General features: G+C 46.5%; 1 protein-coding gene across 5 annotated transcripts; it reads right to left on the reverse strand.

Annotated features, from left to right (window-relative positions):
- Positions 1–4,034: 4,034 nt before the first annotated feature.
- Positions 4,035–16,196, reverse strand: LOC112574457. 5 transcript variants are annotated; one of them, XM_025255543.1, is made up of 3 exons: positions 15,903–16,196; positions 15,411–15,500; positions 4,035–7,464 (listed from the first exon to the last, which is right to left on the reverse strand). In XM_025255543.1, the coding sequence occupies exon 3, from the start codon at positions 7,123–7,125 to the stop codon at positions 4,384–4,386; it is 2,742 nt and encodes a 913-aa protein (XP_025111328.1). In that variant the 5' UTR covers positions 7,126–7,464; positions 15,411–15,500; positions 15,903–16,196; the 3' UTR covers positions 4,035–4,383. The 5 variants fall into 5 exon arrangements, with proteins under 5 accessions (XP_025111328.1, XP_025111330.1, XP_025111329.1 ...); XM_025255545.1 differs by lacking the exon at positions 15,903–16,196 and adding an exon at positions 15,796–15,823; XM_025255544.1 differs by lacking the exon at positions 15,903–16,196 and adding an exon at positions 15,598–15,739.
- Positions 16,197–16,738: the final 542 nt, after the last annotated feature.

Here is a 16,738-nt window from a genome sequence, read left to right on the forward strand (position 1 = left end):
TGTGTTTGCTCTCAGTGAGTATCTCTGCTCAACGTGCTCGCCATGACTTTTACCGACGACTCCCAGCACTTCTGGAACGCGAGGGTGAGAGAGAGAAAGGAGCAGGTGTGTGGGGCTTCAGAATATTTTTAGATATAAGACTGTGTGTTTATTGCGGTTATGTGTGTGGTGGTGGTGGTTGTGGTGGGGGGAGCAGTTTTTCCTAGTTATGATTGATAACTGATATCAATAAAGTTGGTCATTTGTTATTTGTGTAGTTTTGTTCTCAGAGCTGATAATTGTATGTGTCTTTTTTTTTGTAGAATGAATTTCTCAGAAAGGATAATTTTCTTTTATGACAATTTTCTCCAATTTTGTAGTCAATGACGAATGTAGATAGTATGGTTCCTCAGACATTGTGTTCGTTCTGTTTTTGTTCTGCATCAAGATGTAATAAGTTCATTATAATTGCATTACACTTTGTCGTTTGTGTAATTAACTAAAATAAAGCAATCAGTAAAGTAGCAAGAAAATTCGAAACCCAGGGTTGATAATGTAAAGTAGGACAAAACCATGCCGAACCCGTCAGATATAAAGCGACGAAAAAGAGTATTTGAAAGGAATAAACTTTGACCTCCTTTCTTGGCACAGTATATGAGGGTTTGACCAGCAAACTCACAGTTCCGTGTGAGTGAGGACATTATATAACCTGGACTGCTGGCTGGCTGTCAAAACCAGCGCCTCGTGTGTCGTGAAGCATCCGGCACCATTGCAGCTCGAGGACTAACCTGCCTAATATTTTCCATCTCAGCTGAATACTTACCATGAGATTATTGCTGTGTAACTTTTAAAAAACTTCTTTTGACAAATGTAGTCAACGTCCCGAATCCCACTACTAAGGTCTTAGAGCTGGAAATCACAGTAGACCATAACGGTTCTTCCGGGCAAATATTGTCGAATGTTTGACCACGATGAAACCGCAAGCTCATTCGCAAAAGCCTCATTCTAGAAATTTTGTTTTTGTTTGCCAACAGTTCATTGTACATACAGTCCTTGAGGTGAGTCAGCGCGTGGCGGTAAGTATCCTGCCTCCTGCTGACAGGTAAAAATAAGATATATTGACATTCTGTGGCCTGTATGACTCATTCGTCAACTATGACACCACAGAGATGGTGAGCGACAGGTGGGGCGTATCTACATTTTCATCAGGAGATGATGGTTGGCAGGCAGGGAATTAAAGGATAGGGATGTGGGTGGTGAATATCCCTTGAGGCTGTCGTAATGGTAGGATAGTCAGGATAGGCGACTACAGTTGGCGGTGTGTGTGTGTTCAGGTGTGTGTAGGTGCGTGCGTGTGTTTGTGAGGGGCGGGAAGGTAAGAGGTGGGGGCAATCAAGCAAACATTTCATATTTCACTGTGACATTTTTTGGCAGGACTAACTTTTTTCTTGTTGGTACGGCATTGAGTCTATACTCCCTCGCCATGCTGAGCTCTTCTCATTCCTAGACATTAAAAAAAAATCTCAACATCAACTATCATCAACAGGAACTGGAATTAATTAGCAACTACATGATTTTATCACTGATGAGTCCCTTATTTTGCGTCATACACCTTTACCTGCAATATCTACCAAACTTTCTGTGATACAGTGTTTGAGCTGACAACAATTCAAGTTCTCAGGGCAGAGGGAGGATATTTGCTCCCCTCCTCCCCCAGGCCGCGATGAAGTGAAGTACGTGACCGCAACAATACAGCCTGTACCTCCCCCATTCCTACCAGCTCATCTCCCTCAACTTTCCTCCCTTCTCATCGAGGCGATAACCTCCCTCGAGACCCCACCCCTCTCTCCCCCACCCCGTATAACAATTGCCGGTAATGATGGCAGCATTCCAGTGCGGCAAGGTCGGCAAGGTAGACGCGCTGTCGGAATCCGCCGTAGAAACTAAGTCCGCCCACCTGAGACCTGTCCCGTTACTTTAGGGTTGCCAAGCAGCGAGAAGTGCTTTTACCTTGCCTTTGAAGTCCGCAAGGTCTTACCTCACCCAGCGGCCGCTGTAATTAGTGCTTTGTCCTGCAGGTGGCACTGGGGTTGGCTGTAGAGAGGGCGTTTGAAGCCGGGGGCTGGAGGCAGTCGGTCCGACATAATTAAATATTTTTTATAAAACATTTATCTGTAAGTTTTTAAGGTATCCGAATAGGTTTGTATTGTATTCCTAGTGGTAGTGTTAACGGCAGTACAAGACAAAGCGGAGTTTTTAACCGTCCCACAGTTATTCTAGACATGTAGATATGGCACATCTAGTCAATTATTATAGGTCGCTTGAAAGGTCACTGCACCCACACCGCACCACACGACACCGCACTCACTACCTCACGTGACAAAGAACTGGGGGGCACAGTTGACCGAGTGTATTCAAGTGCCACACCACAAGACAAGGTCGCTGGAGCCGCACTCGGTGCACATGTAAGTTCATCCGATGAACAGGTTCACAGATTGATGTCAGGGACAACTGTCATTCACAGCGCTTGGAACATGGGGGACCACGAGCACCACAAATATGAGAACGTCAACATTCTGATCACGCGACGTGAGTTTTAATAAACGAGGGTGTTAAGCTGTGGTCCTTGTGGTCGAATCTCGAGTAGGCTACCCCCTGAGGAGGATTTATTTTCACATTTATGCTCCTTGTTCTTCGCCTCCCCACTTCAGCTCTCATTTCATTGTATTTTCAGAGAAGTGTGGAGGGGAAAATTGTGACAGCTAGTGATAAATTGTGAGATGATTTGAGTAAACTGATGTTGAGGTACTCAAGAGTATGCACAGAAGAGAGCACGGAAATAGTATCATCCAAACATACACGCACTCGCGCGCGTATACACAGTACAGCGAGTACACAGTGTGCATGTGATAGCAAGGGGCAGGTAAGCCACGTCTCTACGCAAATGGGTTTTCTCTCCCTTTTCAGCGTTAAGGCTATAGCATAGCAATTAATTTTTCTTTGAAAGTAAACACTGACTGTAAAGACAGGTTAAGCATAAAACTTGTACGAAATGTTTGTTTCTTTAAACTAAACTAAACTAAACCAAACTAAACTAAACTGAAAGATAGTGGAGGTTGCCTTATTTTCATTCCTCAACTCAAGCCCCAAGTCTTACATTGCAGGGGAAACAACTGCTGCGCTGACAATTTCACGGCTCCAAGCGTGGTTCTCTCCTCTTGCCGAAAGGCCAGGTATGCAGCGGTCCGATAAAGCAGATACGTTATTTTGATTCCAGCAAGCCAGGTAAATACTCATGACCAGGCATGCACAGGTGAACACTAACGCCAAATACCTGCGGAGGAATGCGCGTGCTTTCCTGTGGCAGGTAAGAGAAAAGAAGGGATAAAAAAATTAAAAATGCAAAGCGCCGGCATCACCATCTGGTGTGGCATCTGCCCGGGAGACAGCTGTTTATACGAGAGGAGATCACTGCAAGTGCAGGGAACGTAGAGCGGAATGCCCTCTCGTCGGTGCTGCTGCGCATGACCAAAACACCCGAGTAGAACTGTTGTCAGGAGATACACGGCTACGTGACGTACAGGTTACGTGACGTACACAGCTGTGGACTTGATTGTGAGAAGCCTGGAGTGTCTGGAAATGTTGCGGTGGCAGCTGCCTTATTGTCTGCTTCGTAACTGAAATTGCCTCTCTTCATCGCGAAATATTTCTCTTTTTTTTTTTAAGTCAAGGGATAATGACAGCGAAGAGCTGGCATCTGATGCACAGACACGCATGCAGAAATATTTAGTCGCATGGAAAGGTAATTTTGTGTACTAGGCTGACTCTGAATCAGCCGCTCAAATAACGAACAGACTCAGAGAGAGAAAGAGAGAAATGGACACATCACGAAAGCACAGAGTCCCACACAGACAAAAGGACACAGGGGCAACAACCACCACCACACACCCACACACCCTACTCTGGCACAGGAACATTTATACACACACCCACACCACACTGGCACACGCACAGATTGGTTGTATCTTCGCAAATGTGAACGTGTACCTCAAATGTTATTGTCGTGAATAATATGTCTGACTCTTTGTCACTATGCAGGTAAGTATCATTGAAGACTTTGATTTCCTCAAGACTTCCTCAATGAGGACATGATTGCTGGGCGTGAGACTTTTATCCCCTTTGTTGATTTCATTAACCAATCAGGTGTATTTATCTTCAGCCTCTGCAAATAAATATTATTTTAATCTGATATACAATTCATACATATTCTCTACAAACAACCGGCCACTCAAACATGCATTACACACATCAGCGCGCGTGGCGGGACGTTTCATTCGAATAGTGATTTTTTTTCTAAACCGAAAATCGTTCTAATGATCACAAATGACTGTATCTCAGATAACTTCACACAAGGGATTCACACATGTCAAGCTGAACAAACGGCAGAAATGTGTACTTTGTTTGCAGTTCACGCTCATACACATGTCCACACTCCATGTCCGCCCCAAGCTCACCCTCCATCAGCTGCTCCCCAGTGTGAAACGTGTCAGCGGCGGAAGGACACGGCGACCGGAAGTGACAGTCGAAGACAAGGGTTCCAGTAAATGGTGTGGAAGATGTCTCACGTAGAGTCACTCCGTTTCGATCCTTACCTGCACGTTCCAAGTCCCCCTGTTTCTCACGAGAACTCTGCCTTTTTGTGCGAGTGCTCCCCCTTTTGCGCTCTTCTGCTTCCGGGCAAGGCGTGGAGGTCTGACCGGAAGTTGTCGAGAAAGCAGAACTAACCACGGCGCAGTCTGCGGAGCCTGAAGCCCTCGCCTGACCTTCTTCTGCGACCTCCAAGCTGACGTCATCGCACACGCTGTCCAACCACAGGCGCACGGCGTCCAGCGCTGACAGACCTTCGCGTGGCAGGATGACGTCATGATCACGTGTGCCAGGTGCTGGTTTTTTTCTCCTGGGCCACGTGGCCGCTCGCTCACTCTCTTTCGCACCTCTCGTCTCTGAAGGCCACCGGTAGGGGGACTCCTCGCTGGACGAGCTGCTGGTAGACGAGGCGTACTTCTCCACCGACGTCTGAAGGCTGTCCAGGGTGGAGGACGTGCTCCACGTGAACTGGGGGCTCGGGGCTTTGTGGTTCCTCAGAGACTCTGACCTCGACTGCCTCAAGCCGGACCAGGCTTTATGACGCATTCTGTGAGCGTCGCAGGAAAACCGCCGAGCTTTAACGCGGTTGTCCAGTGATCCGGGTAACGTTTTTCTCTTTTTGACGACACATCTCTCCGCTTGGTTTGTGTCCAGCAAGCCAGCGTTCCTCGTTGCTGAAGAGGTAGAAGCTGCCAGATCTTTGATTTCCTTTCCGCGAGGAAGACATATAACGTTTATTATCGTCTGCTCATGCGTATGCGCCGGCACCTCCTTGTGTCTCTGTCTCTTTACTGAAGCTTGGGTGGACATGCTTGTATTTCGGACATGCGATCGGTTAAGCTGAAGAGCTGAAACATCGACTCCAGAGGATCCAGAACTACGTAACCGGCGGCTTTCAGCAAACGACGTCACAACATGGGAGGCAGACAACGGGTCATCAAACAGACAGCAGTCGAGGTGGTCGCCATCCGAAGGCGAGGAGAACCTCCGAGGGGTGTAGCCATGGAAGAATGTGTTAACGACTTCCGTCAAATTATTTCGACTGTCCCCGTGAAGCAAACATCTGACTGGGTTTGAGTACGGACCGTTGTTGCTCGGGCCTGTGTCTGAGTGAACGATGTTCGTCATAGCGGCATCTGTGCGGCTGCTGCGTCCCTGCGACGTTGACAACGTGGCGACGTCGGATACTAGAGTGGACGTGGTGTGTGATGTGTCCCCCTGCCTGCAGTCGCTGTGACGCCGGCAGTGATGGGGCCGACGACGATGGTAGCGATGACTGAAACAATCGCCGCTGTGAGAACTGATGGTCACCACCGAGAGGCTCCTCTGGCCACTGCTGCTGCTGGCGTTGACGGTGTTGAAGCCGTTGCCGCTTCTCTCCTGGCGGTGGCGGATCACATCACCGACCTCTCCAGCCTCCTGAGAGGGGCTGCGGCGCTGGAAGATGGATGCCAGATCCGCGGAGTCAGAGACAGGGTTGCCCCTGACCCTTGGGTCAGCTACCAGACCGCAGCTGGTGAACTTGACGACCAGAGCGCACAGGAAGATCACCAAGAGGCCCACAACTACCAGAAGCTTGGCGATGTACTCCACGGGCGAGAAGAGCAGCCACAGGGCCATCATGACGACATTCTCCACCAGCATGGCGGCGTAGAAGGCGACGTAACGGCACTGCAGCGACCGGAAGCCTACCTCCACCAAATCGAAAACTTGAAGGTAGGACAGGCCTACCCCGGCCAGGACTAGCTCCCACACCGGTGTTCGACGCAATTTCTGGCACATCTTACGCCGAAGAAACAGGAAGTGGATGGTCAAGAACGCAGCGAGATGCACGCTGGGAAGCACACACGCCCAGAAGCTGTACTCTGCCGCCATGAGGACCAGCGCCGCAAGCCGGGTGGCCAGGCAGAGTAGGGTCCCCGTCAGCAGCAGAAGGGTTCCGAGGTAGCGCCGTAGTTTGCTGGTTCTCATCTTGACGATGTCCATCAGTAGACTTTCGTGTAGGTGGTGACGTAGCGCGTATGCACACAGCGCCACCGCCGACGAGGTAAGGGAGACCACCAGCGACGACACCGCCAGCGGCTGGGGTGGCACGCTACCGGAGGCCAGTGGGCGGCCCACGATAATCACGTAGGGAAACGTCTGCAAGGAAACATGGACCAGCCGGAGGATCCCGAGGTGGAACTGGTTTCGCTTTTCGTAACGACAAATCAGACGAATCACGCGCCATGCCAGTCCCAGCTGCACCACGTGCAGCCCCCCACAGACAACGAGAACGCGGAAGCTGCTGTTGCCAGGCTCCCCACGGAATTTCAGTTCCAGGAAGAAAGACGCGCAGTTGCTGCCCACGAAGGCGGTGGCGATGAGACACAGCGCCACCAGAACTACGGGGAAGGACAGGACGTTGTCCGCGTAGAAGCTCAACAGGACGTAAAACTGCAGTCCGGTCTCCACGTAGTGGCTCAGCACACTCAGCGCACTCAGCGCTCGCGCCGTCATCCTGGCGACGAATCACGTGACCAGCATGGGCCTGCGTCGTCATTCTTTACGTCAGGCGCAGCATGAGGGGAGGGGAAGTGACGTAGAGGGCGTTTGCCCCAGAGTTCTGATCGAGGTTCTCTTCAAAAGTGAACTTCCTGCTCTGCTGGTCGTGCCGTCGGGAGCACCACTCTAGTTTATTCCATGCTGTCTGCAACGTATTTAGCACCGGGTGAGCATGCGCGGACGCCACTTCCTGTAGGTTGTCGTGTTTCAAAAATTATTTTTTTACCCCTGACGTCATTCAGGTTGTCGCCACATTGAGCCACGGCGACCTCGTCTTCAACCAATGGACATCATCTGAAACAAATTGTTTAAAAGAAGAATGTCATCTGTCCGGTTTTCCATTGTGTCGTCTGATTGAACTACACACTTTTCTACTTTTTTTTACTTCGAGAAACTCCGGTTGTGAACCGCTTGCACCCGTGTCGATTCCCCTACGTCTGCTTTCTGTTTTGCTAACTTATGAAATTGGAACCACAAGTTCTGAAATGCAACCAGAAAATTCTTCCCCTGTATATAAAAAAGACAGGCAGCTCTTACCGCTCCAGCCTATTACACGGGTTAACTCTAAGTAGAGAAATCTCTTCTACTTCAGGCTCAAGCTTGGAAATGAGAGCCACACAGTCGTATTGCCTCAACGCCTGAGCACGTAAAAAAACGTAGCTTACTGCCCCTGGCCGCAAAAATACCAGTTGTCTGCCGACGGAAGATAATGAGCGATCGTGTGCAGTGACTCTAACACCGTATTTTCTCCTCCCAACAACAAAAAAGTTTGTACGAGGGGGCTGCATGGCCTGCACCCTCTCCCTCCTAACTTGTATCTTCCACTATGTGAACCCAGTAGCTCAGACAGTACCGGCAAATCCACAACGACTAGATGTAAGTTCTACAAAATTATTAGAAAAAATTCTAAAAAAATCAAAGAACAAAAAAAAAAAAAAAAAAAAAAAAACCGAAGAAATTATGGCTCTTTGACGATAGTCGCGAGCAGAGATGTGATCCCTCACCCTTCCTCCCAATCTGACAGCCGACGAGCGAGACCTCGCGCCTGAAGACTGTTTGCTGTCTGACAGCCAGTTAGCGCATGCGCCTGGGGTGCGGTGAGCGCGCGGGGGCTGATGGTTATCGCCGGCTGACACGGGCGAGTGAGCACGAGATCCGCAGGCGGGCCGAGCACAGCAACATTCTTAGATTGCGTGACAGATTATTATTATTACTATTATTATCAATACCAAAATTCTGAAATTTTCGGAATTAAATTTTAAAAATAGAAGACAAGATTGACACCAACAACAGCAGCAACAACAGACGGTACTGCCATCCCCACCAGTGCACACGACCGCTACCACTGCTTCTCTCAGCTCGTTTATTAACGTCTTCATTGGTAAGTCTGTTACCACGAACCTTTAGCATTCTTTCTCTAACAGTGCCACAAAAATACACTACATAACAAAATATAAACATTTTTCCATTTAATCTTATTTCAAAGCGTTCATATCTACACAACAAAAGCTATCACCTCACATTTTCACACAGAAGAAACCCCTTAAGGGGCACGATATTCTGCGGATAAAGAACGGGGTATGTATGTGACTCAAGTATATTCGGGGCAGACTTGTGACCATCATTAGTTCACTCTCCCAGCTGTCACTAGGTTTGTTCAAATGCAAACTACTATTGACACCCAGTGGAGTAAAGTTCGAGTATGTCACGCCGGTGAGCGTGATGAGTGTGAAGATAACACTCAGGTAATTCTAGTTGGATTCAAAATATTTTTTCTTTTTTATCAGCAGAGTACCACTTTTTACAATCTTTGATGAAATCACTTTCTTTAAAAAAAACTATTTAATATTCACTGTGAGGTCCCTGTTTGTTTCATAATGCTTCTAGACAATTGACTTTCCGCTGGTCCACCAGGTGAATCAGCAACAACAGCGATGTCGTCTGCGTGCATCAGAAAGAGGATGTCATGTGTAGTGAGGATCATCTACATTCTACACCACATACTGATTGTCATAGCTCTGTGTCATGTTGATAAAGAAAAATAAAGAACAGCAAAGGACTTAAATTACAACCTTGTTTCACTCCAAACTCCAAACACAAGTAATCTGGTGTCTGTTACTCATTGCAAATTTTACATGTGTATGTGTGTGCTTGTATGTCATTATGTTGGTGCGAATGACAAATTCTTTACTTGTGCTCTTACATCTTTGTGTGTGTGTGGGGGGGTGAAAACGATTTGAGTTCGCCTTCAGTGGTGAGAAAAGGCGCTATACAAATAAACATATTAATGAATAAACAATGATAAACACCATCTTTTCTTTCCTGGTTGCCCTCCTCCATCACCTCATCATCATCGTGAAACAACAACAACAATGTCTGGGTGTACTACGCCAAAAACATTGTATATGAAACAAAACTTCATCATCAGCGGCAGCAGATTTCCTTCTTCACGACAACAACCACCACTACAACAATCAAAAATATCTCACCTTTTATTCTCCATCTCATTCACTGTAGTTTATGATACAGTTTTCCTGATTTTACCTACTATCTACCAACAGAAGAACGACTAGCAGCTGCGGTTGTTGTTGGTGTCTGACGTACAACACGCCAGCAAGTCCCCACCCTGTAACACCAACCATACCCGTACCAACTACACTTAACCAAACATCTCTAGCAGCACATTTTTGACACAATTAGTGTTTCATACAAAACCTATCTACTATCTACTAGTTGACAAAGTTCTGTCCAATCTACCTGTACGGCTGCTACTCACCTGGCTCGACTGTTGACGTACCTGCACCATCACCCCGCACCACATCGAGTTCCCACGAAGCTGGCAGACGTCGGTGGATGTTTGGGATATGAGTGTGGGGGGTAGGGGATGTGAGGAGGAGTGCCAGAATGTGATGCAATCATTTAGCTTCAGAAGCCAAGGAGTAAGAGCTCACGAGGGATGGAAGAGCAAGGTGAGAGAACTACACCACGCTGCGTTCAGTACCGCGGTTCGCCTCCCTCTCCCGTTCTCGGCCTCCTGTTTGTAACTATCGCCTCTACCCGCTGGCAGCAACTGGCGAGACTCGAACAGCAGGGTTCACCACATTTCTAAAACCCGGAATGAAAACCTTGTCCAAAAAAAAAAAAAAAGAACAATTCACACACAAAACATGGCCAGTTCAAACAACAACCGCTACACCTGTTGCGTGCGAGGAAATATTTATTACTCGTGAAGGGGCGAAGCAGGACAGGTAGTTATTCAAAGGTTGCGTGTGAACCAGGCTACCTACCCCCAAACCGTCTGTTACCTGTGCCACGGGGGTAGATTTTTGCTTTGATAACTCCCCCCTACCCCACCTACCCCTGGACGTGAGCTCACCACCACTAGGTTTGCCTCTGGGGTGGCGGAGCTATCAAGAGTTAATCCTCGTGAAGAAAGGAGACACAAACGGATCGTGAACAGAAGTTATTGGCGAGGACAAGCCGCGGTGAAGGGTTGGATGTTCGCGAACAACATTGGAGTCCACAAAGTTGACAAAACGATCAGCTTTGTTTACCGAGCACAAAGAGAGAGTCCTTTGCTGTGTATTAAGCCATCCCATAATTTTTATCACGACTGTCCAGAAGGCTGCTGTCGCCAAATGCCTCTTAAATGAAGTTGTCGGTGGGGGAAGCCGACCGCATGATTGATGTGTCGATGAAAGAGCGGCGATAACTGAGGGGACGGGGATGTCTCACAACCCTGACATCCACAGGCTTCTGAGGAAATTACTTTTCTTTGGAATCCGAGAAAGTCAACCCCTGTCTTGACCAACACCAATATGAAATCCCGGCCTCTTGGCTCGGTGCATGCAAGCCTGAGCCAGCAAACATTAGGAAAATATACACAGGGGGGTGGGACGGGTGGAAACGTGAGTCGGGTATTTCTTTGTTGTTGGGTACGGGTAGAACATGGACTGTTGTATGCTCAACAACAACGGCGGGCAAAGACTCACTAAGCCCGGGTATTATGTGTTGAAAGACAAATTAGTATGATGTTCATCTCATCAATTCGTCTACAGTTTTTTTTTTTCATCCACTCTTTCAATGGTTTTTTGCTTTTTTTTTTTTATTGATGGTAAGACTTTTTTTGTCATTGTATATTTTTCTTATTCATGCCAAGAAAGCTTTTCATCTCGACATTTTTTTCTCATCCGTGCTTAAAATGCTTTTAAAATGCTAATAAAGATTTGTCGACATTCTGTACCCGACCTATCCGATTGACCACCATTCCTAATGACAAGCAGCTAGTAAAGACCATCCCACTCAGAAAAGTTTGCCAGGTGCAGAGTGAAGGTGAGTTTGACTGTTGATACACGTGTACAGTCACCATCAGCCTGTAGGTATACCACTGCTTGCTTGATCTCTCTTTCCATCACCACCCCATACCCCCATTTCTGTGATATTTTAGAACACTCTCTCCGCACCTCATCTCTCCTCCCCAGCTACCAGAGTCTTGTCAGACGGGTGTAAACTACAAAAAAGCTCACTGCCCAGTTTATATTTCTACAAAATCTCTCCTTTGTCCATCCCTCATGTATTAGCACTCTCTGACCTTAGGCTTTCTGTACTTTTTATTATCAGTAACTAAAAGCACGCCAGCCAGGTGAGCAAAATCGCCGCGTTTACCTGTAGTACAATCCTGAACAACACACCTTGCATTATATGGTGTGACAGTTAAAAAATATAAATGTATTAAATACAAGAGATGTCTCGCCCCCTTTGCTGACCTTCTGTCAAAGGTTCAGTGTGTTAGCATTCTGCAACATTCGGCTTCAATTCAGAATTTTCAGCCAGCTTGCAAATAAAACACTCAGGCCCTCGTTGCCCCCTTTTCAATCCCAGCTCCAGGAAATAACTTCCTTCGCACCTCCCGGGTACATTTTTTTCTCTTTTAAGTGGCGTCTGCTTATGACTGCAGGCTTGTCCCCCCGTTGGGGGGTTCAAACGAACCTTTTCTTATCGAAACGGTTGGAGTTTTCGCCCAGTTTTTTTGTCTTCGGGGTAATAATGGCCTCACTTTCCTGAATTGCAGCTCGGCCACACCTCCAACTAGTTCGGGTTTCAGACTGAATTTGCTTCAGGTAAGAGATGTGTGAAATGTCTGACATTGTTTCACACGGCAACAGTCCGCCTGGAACCATGTAGATTATAATATTTCATATCTTCACGAATTCTTACAATCACTAGGATCTCTTTTTTTTTTTTTTTTTGAAATTTTTTCCCAAAACCTTTTCAGTCTGTTTGAACTTGCAGGGTATATGACAAGCGTAGATGTGACGAAAGATAAATTTGAAACAGTCAGACAGGTTTAGAAAAGTATGTATATCAATAGATGTCGTTTTAAATATATAAATAGAAATCACAACTTTGAATTAATTACTTAATGACGCTCTAATGTAGCTAAGTAAAAATAAACCTAAAGACATTTTCACTAAACTACATATCGTCTAAAGAAACAACCATGAGCGGTTTCTAAAACAATTCCTTCCCCGTTCGTTCCTGCACAAAAGCGCTCACGTGGTTACTTGAAAAAAAAAATTCCCAAAAAAGATTACAAGGACTTATCCTCCCGATCAGTCTCCCTCCCTCATCTGGAAAGAAGAAAGTGGCTTATCATCCCCACGTGCTGTCTGTCAGCTGTATGTGATGTACCGGGAGGACATGTGGACTGCTCCCAGTCCCTCCAGCAAAGGACAAAGCATCGCATGCCTGTTCACAGGAATGTGGAAAAAAATTTTTTTAGGGGGGGGGGGTTCCCTTTCAGACTGAACTTTTATTTTTATATCTTCTTGATAAATCTTTTTGAACTCGATGAAAAGAGTGGCAAGGATGTGATAGGCTCGGCGATTTGATGTGTTTTATTTATTTATTTACTTTTTGGTCCAATTTTCCGCTCGCGATTAAAGGAAGTCTGGTATCGCGAGTTTTTTAAACCTGGGAAGTGTGAATGTTAGAATTTACATTTGCAACCTGTACTCAGTGCAACCATAACATGCAGATAAACAACATCGGTAGAAAGGCGTTTCTGTTCTTAAAATCTCTAAACACCACCTGGACATGCATTCAAACACTCCTTTATTCGTTTTTTTCCTCTCACTCATTTCCTCACTCACACACTTAAGAAAACTCTCTCTCTCTCACCTGAAGCAGGGGTAAAGTGGAGAGAATATGTGTGTGGGGAAGACTACCACACATTCGTGCCTTGCATCTAGCTGGGCGGCCTACCTGAGTTATTGCCCCCTCGGGCAGAACACACTCACCGAACCTCTTGGCCGCCGGTCTCACAGGACGTTGTAACGGCTGTGCCAACGATTTGTTTGATGAGAAGGACTTTAAGAAAGCACGAAGGAACAAAGTATTGGACTACCATGGAGGGATATAAGTGGCTCAACGTTTCTAGGCCACGGAATAAGGACATTATACCTCATCCCTCCCTTCTCGCCGACTTTAATTCCACCAATAAAACAGACCTACAGCTACAGAAGGTAGTTTTCTATGTAGCCAAAAATTGGACCACTGAAAGAGTGATACTAATGAATCATATTTATTGTGAGCTGTCCGCTAGTTTATTTACATCTTGATTAAATCCGCTGCCTCCTCAGATTGCTGGACTCAGAGTTGTCTTTCCTTGACCAGAGGGATGACACATACCTTGCGCTGCTCTTTCTAGAATATCTTGAATTGTCATTCTGACTAGTTTATAAAGTACGAACCAGTCTAGTCGGTTTGGATGTTTTGACTAATGTTTGGGCAACATGCTGACCATATTTCAAAAGTGTCAAATGTTTACCTCCATAGCAGTTATCCCCCTTTGTGACTAGAAAACACAACTCTACCAACAAACGTTTGAACGATATTTTTTCGGTTAAGAAAGCTCTTTAACCATTAGGCCTTGAATCTTTCTCAAACGATAAAAAAAGTGGTGAACCAGTCAACAACCATGCAGCTAAAAACAACTACCTCCGAAGTAAATGAGTGGATTACCGTTATACATGGTATTGTAAGCCTGTTCCGAGTGTAGCACTAGCATCACACTTTGAAGGTAGGTGAGGTATGTGAGACATGCATCGTGATAAGTAACAACACGAGGAGAGATAACAGTCTGGGGGAGAGGGGAGAGAGGATGCCCTGCGGAAAGGGTATCCACAACCGTTCGTGTCGGCTGACGAGCAAGATTTGCACATGACTCCCTCATCCACCCCAGTTCTCCACACCTGACCTACCCACTACCCCGCGCATATGCACGCGAGGAATTACGACATGATATGTAGGCTCAGTGAGCTGGTAGGTAAATCCTTCCAGGTACTAACTCTCGCCGGACGCCTGCCCCATCTTACTGCCCTTACCTGGGCACACGTGCAAGCTTGTGCTGTATGTGATGTGCATGTACATGCACTTCAGTGATGAACGAGCATGCGCGTGACGTGTGCAGCATTCCCTCCACAGAGCGTTGGTACGCAGTGGGTGGGGATGTGGTAGTGGTGGTCGTCGTGTGGAGTTGCAGTAGAGCTCAAGAGGCAGAGCGTGAATACAGGAGAGCATGAAGAAGAGTGAGAGTCCACCTCGAGTCAGGGTCGTGCCCCTCGGACGAGGGGAAAGGTCGCGATGGCTCCGACATGAACTGTGAGTCTGTGGATGGACAAAAGGTGTGTGTGTGTGTGTTTGTGTGTGTGTGTGTGCGCGCCTTTTTCTTGAAGGCATTGGCATAACACTGATATCCCAATATTTCCCCTAACATGATTTTACACAAACAGTGAACGGAATATCACCATTATATGTGGATATGACCACTGATTTATAACGGTGAACTGTGTCAAATGTGTTCTCCCAGAATTCCAGAGTGAACACAGCATACTTCAAGACGAACTACACTTACAGTTGCAGTCGATGACTATCGCCTAAGAACTATTTTTCAGCAAGCAGTCTGAAGAATTACCGTCTTGCCAATACGATGAACTAGATATCTTAATCACGTGACAGCGAAACTGGATACAGGTCTATCACTGGGCTAGTTTAAAACCTGCCACGCCACCTGGCGATCAGAGGTCCTCGTGTGACCGACACAACAGTAAAAACATTCTATATCCCAACCAACGACCCTGATTGCAGAATCATCCAATGTATAAACAGTGATAGCAGAACATTTCATTACCAAGCGTGTTAACAGAAAAGTAGATGGAGAAAGAACATGAAGTACTCACTGTACTTTCTGTGTGAAACGCCGCACGTCACAGCTGCACACTGTACGTCACACATACTTCACCTCAGAAGACCACAGACAACAGCAGCGGCTAAAAAAAAAAATTAAAAAAAATTTAAAACCAGAAAACACAGCGAATGAACGAAAACTAACGAGAAGTTATTCTATAGTCTGTAAGAGTTACATACGCGTACGTCTGCTTGTAACATGGAGGAGAGACACGACAGACAACCGTCGCTTTTCTCTCTGAGCGGTTAACGTGTTTCGGGAGGTTTGCACTTGGGTTCAACTTTTTTTTTTTTAACCTGTCGATGAGTCTTTCTGTCAGCAACTGACTGTCGTCACCAACAACCGGCGTTCCCCCACGCTCTCTCCCTCTCTCTCACCTGTACAGAGACAACCCACTGCAACTGCACACACCTGGCCTCGTGCCACAGGTACAGCCAGCGCATCCAGCAACAAAAACAAACAAAAACAGAAACTGCTCACATACCTGAGCCACAGCGCGTAAATTATCCAAGCGAGACGGCATGTCTGTACCTGTTGTCTGATGAGATACGGACAAAACCATTCGCAGATCGTGTTTGTAGTTTGTTTTTTAAAACTTTTTCTTCGCTTGATACGTGCGTTCACCTGTAACCGGCATCACAGACGAGGATTAGGAGTGCGCGAGGTGTGACGTGTTGTGGCGGTTGTTGACTGCTTGTAATCTCCACTGTCATGACTGTAATGTATATAGCCTGGCTGTAAATCTCTACACATACACAGGTGGGGGGCTGTAATCTGCTCTCACCTGACACGGCAAGCAGCTGGAAACCGAGAGACCGGCGATTATGAGTGTGTCTGGGAGGTTTACAGGGGTCAGGGTATCTCTCTACCCTCGGCTGCCAATGAAGGACTGGCATCTTCAGCTTCCTGTGGCGTAGCAGTAGGGGAGGATATCACCGGGATGCTCATTTGTTTTTGTAAACATCTCAGTCAAGGGACAAACTTCAGAAGCGACCTCGGCAAGAGGAACCCTCCGCTTCAAACTTTGGAAGCCATGGAACTTGTCCTGTCGCTAATTCAACAACTTTCAAACACCATGAAGGCCTGCATAAAGTTTATTGCGACAGTCAAAACAACTCCAGGCATAAAACTGATGACAGGTAAAGGTAAAATAAAGGAGGGCCCAAAACAACCGAGACAATATTTAACTACAAGTAGGTTAGAAGTAACAAAAAGCTGCGTTTTCTTCTTTTACAATATATATAAAACATTAAAAGCCTTAACATTTGCATGAAAAGTTGGCTAGTTGTCGATAAAAACATGGACTAAGACATAGGTTTA

This window comes from Pomacea canaliculata, linkage group LG10 (assembly GCF_003073045.1).
Source record: "Pomacea canaliculata isolate SZHN2017 linkage group LG10, ASM307304v1, whole genome shotgun sequence".
Classification (NCBI taxonomy): Eukaryota; Metazoa; Mollusca; class Gastropoda; order Architaenioglossa; family Ampullariidae; genus Pomacea; species Pomacea canaliculata.